The sequence below is a fragment of the Chiloscyllium plagiosum genome, chromosome 3, assembly GCF_004010195.1.
Source record: "Chiloscyllium plagiosum isolate BGI_BamShark_2017 chromosome 3, ASM401019v2, whole genome shotgun sequence".
NCBI classification, from domain to species: domain Eukaryota; kingdom Metazoa; phylum Chordata; class Chondrichthyes; order Orectolobiformes; family Hemiscylliidae; genus Chiloscyllium; species Chiloscyllium plagiosum.
Genome location: NC_057712.1, coordinates 135,178,539 through 135,189,797, shown reverse-complemented (window position 1 = coordinate 135,189,797; position 11,259 = coordinate 135,178,539). Strand labels below are relative to the sequence as shown.

The following is an 11,259-nucleotide window of genomic DNA, read 5'->3' as shown; positions in this document are numbered from 1 at the left end:
ACCAAAATTGGAGGTGTAGTGGACAGCGAAGAGGGTTACCTCAGATTACAACAGGATCTGGACCAGATGGGTCAATGGGCTGAGAAGTGGCAGATGGAGTTTAATTCATATAAATGCGAGTTGCTGCATTTTGGGAAAGCAAATCTTAGCAGGACTTATACACCTAATGGTAAGGTCCTAGGGAGTGTTGCTGAACAAAGAGACCTTGGAGTGCAGGTTCATAGCTTCTTGAAAGTGGAGTTGCAGGTAGATAGGATAGTGAAGAAGGCGTTTGGTATGCTTTCCTTTACTGGTCAGAGTATTGAGTACAGGGGTTGAGAGGTCGGTTGCGGCTGTACAGGACATTGGTTAGGCCACTGTTGGAATATTGCGTGCAATTCTGGTCTCCTTCCTATTGGAAAGATGTTGTGAAACTTGAAAAGGTTCAGAAAAGATTTACAAGGATGTTGCCAGGGTTGGAGGATCTGAGCTATAGGGAGAGGCTGAACAGGAGGGGCTGTTTTCCCTGGAGCGTTAGAGGCTGAGGGGTGACCTTATAGAGGTTTACAAAATTATGAGGGGCATAGATAGGATAAATAGGCAAAGTCTTTTCCCTGGGGTCGGGGAGTCCAGAACTAGAGGGCATAGGTTTAGGGTGAGAGGGGAAAGATAGCAAAGAGACCTAAGGGGCAACGTTTTCACGCAGAGGGTGGTACGTGTATGGAATGAGCTGCCAGAGGATGTGGTGGAGGCTGGTACAATTGCAATATTTAAGAGGCATTTGGATGGGTATATGAATAGGAAGGGTTTGGAGGGATATGGGCCGGATGCTGGCAGGTGGGACTAGATTGGGTGTGGATATGTGGTCGGCACAAACAGGTTGGATCGAAGGATCTGTTTCCATGCTGTACATCTCTATTACTCTATGCTGTGAAATGAGGAGACCATCGGAAACAGGGTGTGTACAGTGTTCTGGCAGGTGTGTTTGTGTAGCCTCCCTTTCTCACATGGAGACTGTCGTTCACGCATTGATGGGACAAGCCTATTATTGGTTGCCTTTGAACTGAGTGGCTCCTTTGGCCATTTTGGAAGATAGTTCAGAGTCAACCACTTTGTTGTGGGTCTGGAGTCACATGTAGGCCAGACTCAGCACGGATGACAGATTTTGATCCCAAAAGGAAATTTCCAATAAATGATAATTTCACAATCATAATCACCATCACTGAGACTAGCTTTTAATTCCAGATCATGTATTGAGTTTAAATTCCCACAGTTGCCTTAGTGGAATTTGACCCCATGTACCCAAACAGTTAGTCTGGGCCCCTAGATTGCTTGTCCAATGACATCACCACCACCACACTGTAGATCAAGATTCTGTTAGTGTATCAGAATATTCAGTTTTGGTAGAGATTCGCTTCTGGGAAGTGAAATTGCATTCATTCTGTGCTCAGAAAGGCAGTGCCACTCAACCACAGAGCCTGCAATTTCACAGCTAATCCCTCTCGGAAGCTGAGACAGATGGGAGGGAGGAGTGAATGAGGGAAGCAGACACTTGACGATTTACCTCTCCTCTTCCCATTAGTCCCAGGCCCTGGTTCCCACTCTAATTACTTTGAGTGTCAGAAGTCACAGGACACCAGATTATAGTCCAACAGGTTTATTTGAAATCACAAACTTTAGGAGCACTGCTCCTTCGTCAGGTGAGGTGAAGAGAAGTGCACCGACACAGAATTTATACGCAGAGAGATCAAAGGATGGTACAAATGGTGTAAGTGGAGTGTTGACAGGTCACATAACATGTCTGTGCAGGTGATCAAAAGTGTCAGATGGTGTGAGTAAAGTGTCACCAACTGAACAGCAGGTGATGGGATTCAAGCAAGATTCCTTTGCACAGGACCTTCAATCAACATTCTCCACTAGATACAATAACAACATTTTTTTATCCTTTGGACTCATGGTGTAGAATCACTGAAATGACTACACAACGATATCAAGTTTCATCCAGCCATCAGACTTCTCTTCAGAATCAGTCTCATTCTTGAACAAACGCATCCCTGTCAAGGATGGACACCTCAGTACCTCACTCTACAGCAAGCCCATGGATAACCTCATTGTGCTGCACTTCTCTAGCTTCCACCCTAAACATATTAAAGAAGTCATCTCTTACGGACAAGCCCTATGTATACACAGGATCTGCTCAGACGAGAAGGAATGCAAAGGGTATCCAAAGATGCTGAACGACGGCCTCAAGAATTGAATATTGATTGCCAGTTCCGACGTGCCACAGTGAAAAACTGCAACACCCTCCTCCGAACACACAGGACATGACTGAGATAACAAAGAAGGACAAAGAAAATTTACAGCCCTTCAGCCCTCCAAGTCTAAGCTGATCCAAATGTACTGTCTAAATCTGTCAGTCAATTCCTAAGCATCGATATCCCTCTGCTCCCCAACTACTCGTGCCTTTATCCAGACGCATCTTAAATTAATCTACTGTGCCTGCCTCAACCATCTCTGCTGGCAACGCGTTCCAAATGCCTACCACCCTCTGTGTGAAGTACTTGCCGCATGTATCCCCCTTAAACTTTCCATCTCTCACCTTGAAAGCATGACCTCTCGTTATTGAATCCTTGACCCTGGGAAAAAGCTTGTCTGTATCCACCCTGTCTATACCCTTCTAAACCTCAATCAGGTCCCCCCTCAATCTCCTTTTTCTAATGAAAATAAACCTAACCTACCCAACCTTTCTTCATAGCTAGCACCTTCCATACCAGGCAACATCTTCGTAAACCTCTGCACCCTCTCCAAAGCATCCACATCCTTTTGGTAATGGGGCGACCAGAACTATACACAGTATTCTAAATGCGGCCGAACCAATGTCTTGTACAATGTTAACATGACTTGCCAGCTCTTATACTCAATACCCTGTCCAATGAAGGCAAGCATACCATATGCCTTCTTACCACTCTATCCACCTGTGCAGCAACCTTCAGGGTACAATAGACCTGCACTCCCAGATCTCTCTGCCCATCAACTTTTCCCAAGGCTCTTCCATTCATTGTATAATTCGCTCTAGAATTAGACTTGCCGAAATGCATCACCTCACGTTTGTCTGGATTGAAATCCATCTGCCACTTTTCTGCCCAACTCTCAATCTATCTAAATCCTCCTGTATTATCTGACAGTCCCTTATGCTTTCTGCTACTCCACCAATCTTCGTGTCATCTGCAAACTTGCTGATCATACCAACAGTGCCCTCTTCCAGATCATTTCTGTATATTACAAACAACAGTGGCCCCAACACTGACCCCTGTGGAACACCACTCATCACCTTTCTCCATTTCGAGAAACTCCCTTCAATTACTACTAGTATGCTTCGTCGTCCAGTATTTCGCCAGAGGGGAGAGACTATGGTCTCTCCTTCATCATATCATCGATGATGACAAACATCTCACCAAGATCATCCCCACACCTCTACTTCTCGCCTTCAAAAAACTGCCAAACTTTAAACAGGCCATTGTTTGCAGCAAACTGCCCAGCCTCCAGGGCAATATCGACCATAACACCATACAACTTTGACATGACAATCACTGCAAGACATGTCAGAGCATTGACATGGATACCACCATTATAAATGGGGACACTAACCACCACATACACAGCAGGTACTTGTGACTTGGCTAACATTGTCTATCCCATACACTGCAGGCATGGATGTGCCGAGGTATGATACGTTGGCGAGACCAAGTAGATGCTATGACAGTGGATGAATGGACGCTACGCAACAATTGCCATACAGGATTGTTCCCTCCCAGTCAGGGAACACCACAGCAGTCAGGGTCATTTATCCTTTGACCTTCGGGTAAGTGTCCTCCAAGACGGACTTCGAGATACATGGGAACGCCGAATCGCTGAGCAGAATCTGATAGCCAAGTTCCATACCCACGAAGACGGCCTCAACTGTAATCTTGGGTTTATGTCGCGCTGAAGAAGGGCTCATGCCCGAAACGTCGATTCTCCTGCTCCTTGGATGCTGCCGACCTGCTGCGCATTTCCAGCAACACATTTTCAGCTCTGATCTCCAGCATCTGCAGTCCTCACTTTCTCCCAACTTATGATCTCTCTACCTTAATTAGTTTGTGCAGTTTTGGATTACTTGTTACTTTGTTTAGACCCTCAGCATGCTACTCTTCTACCTATCATGCTATTCCAGCCATTTGGTTTGTCTCCAGTACCACCTCATTTTTATTTTTTGTAATTATCTCTCTACCTTAATCAATTAATCAGATTATAGGTCATCCCTTCACTTTTTATTCAGTTGGTGACACTTTATTCACACCATCTGACAGTCTTGATCACCTGCAGAGACCTATTATTCTGCCTGTCGACTCTCCACTCTCACCATCTATATGATCCTTAGATGGAGAGATCAATAAATTCTTTGCCTGTGTGCTTCTCTTCACTTCATCTGAAGGAGCAGCATTCCAAAAGCTTGTGATTTCAAATAAACCTGTTGGACTATAACCTGGCGTTGTACAACCTCTGACCTTGTCTGCCCCAGTCCAACACTGACGCCTCCACATCACAACTAGTTCGAAACAATTGGTTTCTTGAGATCATTTTGAGTTGTAATTTTTCTTCCAGTGGATCCTGCCAGAACTGGTTGCTGTCGGACTTGTTACACTGCTGATGTTTGTCTCCATGCATTGGTTCATATTTCTACTCAATCTGCCAATATCTGGCTGGAATCTTTACAGGTGGGTGAAGCTTACTCAGTCAATTACAGTTTAGTTTGCTGAGAGTTTTTGTGTAGTCTTGGGGTCACATTTGGAAAAACAAAGCTCAATTCACCAGTGTCAGCATGGTTTCATGAAGAGGAATTCATGCTTGACAAACTTGGTGGAATTACTTTGAGGATGTAACCAGCATCCGCTGGATGTGGTATATATAGCCTTCCAGAAATCATTTGACATGGTGTCACATAAAAGACTGATCCAGAAGGTTAGATCTCCAGGGGTTAGGGATAAAGTACTGGCTTGGATAGACGATTGGCTGACTGACAGAAAGCAGAGTGTTGGGATAAATGGGTCCCTCTCTGGATGGCAAATTGTAACCAGTAGGGTGCCACAGGGTTCAGTTCTCAGACCTCAACTATTTACAATTTGGATATAAATGAGCTGCAAGCAGAGACAGAGTGTAACATAGCAAAGTTCACAGATGATATTAAAATAGGTGGGAAAGCAAGTTGTGAGGAGGAGACAAAAGAGTTTTCAAATGGATATCGACAGGCTAGGAGAATCGGCCAGAATCTAGCAGATGGAATTTAACAGGTGCAAAGTTGTCCATTTTGGATGGAAAAACAATGGCCTAATTATGATTTAAATGGGAAGCAGATTCAAAGTGCGTCTGTGCAGAGAGATCTGTGTGTCCTGGTGCATGAATCACAAAGTGGGTATGCAGGTGCAGCAGAAAGACAGACAAATGGAATCCTGGCATTTACTGCAAAAGGACTGGATTATACAAGTAAACTAATGTTGTTACAATTATATAAGGCATCGGTGAGACCACACCTGGACTTCTGTGCCCAGTGTGGACTCCTTACTTGAGGAAGAATGTGATGGCACTGGAGGCAAATCAGAGGATGTTCGTCAGATTCACCAGATGAAAGGGCTATCTCATTGGAGTTCAGGAGAATGGGGTGGTGGTGGGGTGCTGTTTGATTAAGGTATATAAAATGCTAAAGAGGATTGATAAGGTGGACATTGAACAGATGTTACCACTTGGAGGACAGTCTAGAACAAGAGGTCATAGATATAAAATGAGAAGAGGTCGGTTCAAAACTGAGATGAAGAGAAACAACTTGGGTTGGTACCTGGGACGTCGATGTTGTGGCTATTACGGAGACGCTTGGATCGGCGCAACATCGAGGGCCAAAGGGCCTGTACTGCGCTGTATTCTTCTATGTTCTATGTAACTTCTCTCTGAGGGTTGTGAATCTGTGGAGCCCACTGCCCCAGAGTGCTGTGGCGGCAAAATCAATCAACAGATTCAAGAAACAATTCAATATGTTTCTGATGAAAAGCAGGATAGGGGGAGCAGGAAGCAAGTGGGGTTGAAATCAGGATAAGATTAACCATGATCATGTTATTCTGGATTAGTGGTGCTGGAAGAGCACAGCAGTTCAGGCAGCATCCAAGGAGCTTCGAAAACGACGTTTCGGGCAAAAGCCCTTCAGCAGAGTGGGCTCAAAGGCCTCAATTGCCCACTCTCGTTCCTAATTCCTATGTAAACACATGAAGTAAATTTGAAGATAACAATTCCTGAACACCCTGCAGGGAAGTCCAATACTAACTTGATGTCATCTTGTGGCTTTTTGGGTTATGTTTGCATCCAAGGCTACACAGTAGGTACAAGCCCCACTTGATAGATTTCAATCCATTATCTAGATTAGTGCACATAGTGCAACACAGAGGGTGGGTGCAATCTCAGCAGGTCAGAATTGAGGCAGTATTAGAGGGTCGGCGCCGAGGGAGCGGCGAGCTGTCAAGGTTTGCACAGAGTAAATTTTAAGTGCAGAATGGTGCATTTTAAGATGTGTTGGGAAATCTTTGCCTGTGGCTTCAGATTCAAAGTTTGCAACATCAAAATTGTGCATCAGAAGTCTGTATTAGGTAGAGGTTTGTGTTTATTGAACTGCACGCTGAAGGATTCCTTCACCTTTGTGAAAACTCTGTGACCTACATATTGTTAGTAATAGCTTGTTTATCATTATGATCTTATTTCTGAATGTACCACCATAGTGAAGAAACCACTTCACTATGTCACTGGAGTATAAATGTGATGCCATTTTCTGAATCAATATTTTGTGTATTTATGAGCTTTGTGTTTTTTAATAAGACCATGTGTGTCCAAACATTGGGTCCACTCTACATCTAGCCCTAACTAAAATGTTTGGTTTCTGGTTTTCTTGGTTTCCATGAGAAACCTGTTCTTGATAGACAGAGCCCAGCTTTAATGACCCTGAAGAACAGCTTCAGCTGCAGTGATACAGCACTGTGGTTTCAGAAGGAAGTGCGGGTTATGACTGTTATTCCATACTACACCCTAGGTACTTGGCAGTCCCCTGTGGTAATGTGGGAGTCTTTGACCCAACTGAGATTCACAATCGTGGACAGCTGAAGACTCACATGAAGGAAGCAATGATTAAACTGGGATTCCATCTCCTCTGTTTTTTCATTTATCTATACAGGTATGTGTGTTTCAGAGACCGTTATAACAAAATCGGATACCAAGGGGGCATAATTGAGTTATAAATCAATCTAATATTGAGTGGGAATAACTGAGCATGTTTTAAAACAGTCTGATTCTGAGAGGGGAGTAACAGGGAGAGTTTTATTATGGTCTGATATTGGGGAGTGAGTAATGGACAGCATTATATTAGTCTGATACTGAGGTGTGAGTAACAAAGTTTTATTAGTCTGATACGGAGAGTGGAATGTGAGGAAGATTATTCTAATGGAGAATGGGGTGATCTTCCACAATTTGCTGCCCTGCTTGCTGAGATATGTGATAGCCTACAATCTGATACTGTTCTCCTTTACAGTATGATCCTGGCTTTGATAAATGACTGACATTGTTTCTGGACTCGTAAATGGCAGCAAGGTAAAAGTGCAGGCTCAAGACTGTCACTCCCATTCTGTTTGGTTCCGTTGGAAGTTCTCGAACAAGCAAAGGATGCATCATGCAGTTTATTTTTTGGACATGATTGAAATGTGTTTTGAGATTATTTTTTAAACAATAAAGTTACTGTTTAAAAAGAGTCCTGATGTGTACTTCAGAAGCACTGAATTGTTACAGCAACATTCGGCTCATTGTGCCTCCACCAATTCTATTTCCAATTTCCTGCCCTTTCTCCATTTCTCTGCACACCATTTCTATACAAATAATCTTCTCATGTTCTTGAATGCCTCAGTTGAACCTGCCTCCACCACATTTCTAGGTAGTGCCTTCCGGACTCTCAACTACTCACTTTTTCTCTCCCGTTAGCTTTGCTCCATTTACACAAAACTCTGAATCTATGCCCTCTAATTATTGTGTCTTATATGAGTAGGAACAGCTTCTGCCTATCTATCCAGCATGCACATGATTTTGTGAAGCTCCATCAAACTTCTTCTGTGTTGCAACATTTAAGAGGCATTTGGATGGGTATATGAATAGGAAGGGTTTGGAGGGATATGGGCCAGATGCTGGCAGGTGGGACTAAATTGGGTTGGGATAGCTGGTCGGCATGGATGGGTTGGACTGAAGGGTCTGTTTCCATGCTGCAAATCTCTTAGACTTATGACTTTGATTCTAAGAGTTCCAACTTCTTCAATTTACTGTCGTAACTGGAACCATTCTTGTAAATCACTTATGCACTCGCTCCACTGTTTTCACATCTTTCATACAATGTGGCATCCACAACTATTCAGTTCTGATGCTGAGGTCTGTCAAGTATCTTGTACAAGGGCAACATCACATCTTTGCTCTTCTACTTTCCATGTTATTAAAATAGAGAACACACTTTGCTTTAACTGCTCTGTCCATCTGCCCTTCCATCTTCAATGATCTGTGCATGTATACACCAAGATCTTTCTGCTCCTGTACCCCCTTTAGAATTGTGTCCCCTATTTTATGTTGTCTTCTGATCAACGTACATCACCTCACACTTCTGCCCTCTAATTGTCCACTCCATCAACTTGTCAATATTCTTTTGGAGTTCCACACTCCTCAGTTTACAATTCTTCCAAGTGTCATACCTTGTGCAAACTTGGGGAAATGGTCCAAGATCCAAATTGTTAATATATATCAGGAAAACCAAAGGGCTAACACTGATACTAATCCTGATGAGCTCCACTAACATTCGTCCAGCCCCCCAAAAAATCCATAAACCATTACTGTCCCTTTTCCATCACTCAGCCAATTTTGTATGCATATTGCTACTGTGCCTTTTATACTGTGATCTATAACCTTCCTCAGGCTGACTTAGAACCTTTCTCACAAGTCTGTGTCTGGCACTGTATCAAACACCTTCTGGAAATTCATGTATACCACATCAACAATGTTACCTATTTCCAAAAATCCCCAGCAAGTTAGTTAAATATGATTTCCCCTTTACAAATCTGTGCTGGGCAAACATCTTTGCTAACAGCTGGGGCTGATGCATATTCAAAGAGGTATCTCAAGGAAATGTCTGATATTATCTGTGTATGAATGTATGACTGTATCCCAGAAACCTGGGTATGTCCTGTTCTCTTGACAGGACTGAGCTACGAGAAGTAGCAATACTGGTATATAAGTGTGAGTTACACTGGGAGCTCTTAACATTAACACCTGACCCCATGAAGTCTCATGTCAAACATGGGCAAGGGAACCTTCTGCTGATGACCACCACCTACAAACCCCTCAGTTGATGAATCAGTGCTCCTCCAATTTCAACCAATTTGAGTATGGCAAGAGCAGAGAATATAGGGAGCTTCAATGTCCATCACTAAACATGGCTTGGCAATGCCACTACTAACTGATCCCTTTGAATCCTAAAGGACATAGCTGCTAGACTGGCTCTGCAGTAAGTCATGAGGTAACCACCAAGAGAGAAAGACCTGAACCTTATTAATCTGCCTGTCACATGTGCATCCGTCCAAAACTGTCTCAGTAAGAGGGACCACAGTCCCGTCTTAACGCTGACAATATGCTCCCTGTTGTACATAGTCAGTTTACAGTACAATAAAAACCCATTGTGCTCACCTCTCTAATCCCACTTTTCAGCATTTGGTCCACAGCCTGTTATATTATGGCATTTCAAATACTTACTAAATATTTTGATGATTTCTGTCTCAACCTCCCTCTGAATGAAAAAATACTTGCTTCAATTCCCCCAAAACCTTCTGCTCTTTACCTTAAATCTATATCCCTTTGTTATTAACTCCCACATAAAAGGAAAGTTTCTTCCCACCTGTTATTTAGAATGTAGATGTCACTCTCTGCTTATTGTCCCACCCTAAATGCCCTGGAGAAGGTGAGCTGTCTTCTTAAAGCACTGCAACCCATGTGTTGAAGGTAGACCCACAGTGCTGTTAGGGAGGGGCTTCCAGGATTTTGACCAAATAATACTGAAGAAACAGTGCTGTATTTCCCAGTCAGGGTGGTGAAGACACTTGGAGGGTTCTGGTGGTGATGTTCCCATGTATCTGCTGCCTTTGTTCTTCTAGATGGAAGTAGTCCTAAGTTTGGAAGGTGCTATTTAAGCCACATTAATACATTTCAGCAGTATATCTTGTAAATGGTACAAACTGCTGCCACTGAGCTTTGGTGGTGGAGGGAGTGGATGCAATGCCAATCAACTGCTTTACTGGATGCACCAAGCATTTGAGCTTTGTTGGAACTGTACCCATCCAGGCAAGTGGGGTGTATTCCATCACACTTCTGACTTGTGCCTTGTACACATTGGCTAGGATCTGGGGAATCAGGGAGGTTGCTCAAAGATTCATAGCTTCTGCCTTGCTGTCGTAGACACTTTTTATTTGGCTGATCCAGTTCAGTTTCTGGTCAACAATAACCCCCAAGATGTTGATAGTGGGGAATTTAGTGATGGTAATGCCATTGAATATCAAGGACGATGGTTATTGCCTGGCATTTGTGGTATGAATGTTATTTGCCACTTGTCAGATGAAACCTGATTATTATCGAGGTCTCAATTCATTTGGGCATGGATTAATTCAGTATAAGAAGGCAGTAGGACCTGATTGAGGTACACAAAAGGGATAATAGGTAGATGGGTCAGTCGATAAAGAGTGCAGGAGGGTACGTCTGGAGCAGCATGAGGCATACATGAAAAACAAGGTGCAAACGAACTAAGTGTCAACTCTTAATAATGATACACAATAATACTCATTTATTTGACAAATAAAAATATACTATAAACTAACGATAAACAATAAAATAGATTGTAGAGTTTAACTTTGTATGATCGTATACCCCCACACTGGACCTTGGATGGGCTCCATGTGGGAGTGTCTTCTCTTTCAGTGGTTATTCTTGAGTTACTGCATTGAAGGGGTGATTCTTATCCTTCTGGGTCTTTGTGCCCCTTTCAGAGGGTCTTGACCGGTCCGATTACCCTGATCAATCAGTCGCAACCAGGTGTTGGCATATTGATAGTAGGGTGGCCCTTAGTTGTCCATTATGGTAGGTGCTGTGTGCAAGTTGCCTCATCCAAAAAGGGCACTGTGCACCTCTATG

The 11,259-nt window shown here is 43.3% G+C and overlaps 1 protein-coding gene across 3 annotated transcripts in view; it reads left to right on the top strand.

The window, feature by feature from the left end:
• Positions 1 to 7,798, top strand: part of cnih4 (cornichon family AMPA receptor auxiliary protein 4) — a 17,691-nt gene extending 9,893 nt beyond the window's left edge. Inside the window, exons 1-4 of one of the 3 annotated variants that reach the window (XM_043687381.1) lie at positions 844 to 937; positions 4,624 to 4,736; positions 7,088 to 7,228; positions 7,583 to 7,798. In XM_043687381.1, coding sequence (XP_043543316.1) covers positions 4,669 to 4,736; positions 7,088 to 7,228; positions 7,583 to 7,610 — 237 coding nt within the window. In that variant the 5' untranslated portion in view covers positions 844 to 937; positions 4,624 to 4,668 and the 3' untranslated portion in view covers positions 7,611 to 7,798. Of the gene's footprint in view, positions 1 to 843; positions 959 to 4,623; positions 4,737 to 7,087; positions 7,229 to 7,582 lie in introns of those variants that run through there. The other 2 variants (XM_043687382.1, XM_043687383.1) reach the window with 2 other exon arrangements.
• The last annotated feature ends 3,461 nt before the right edge of the window (positions 7,799 to 11,259 follow it).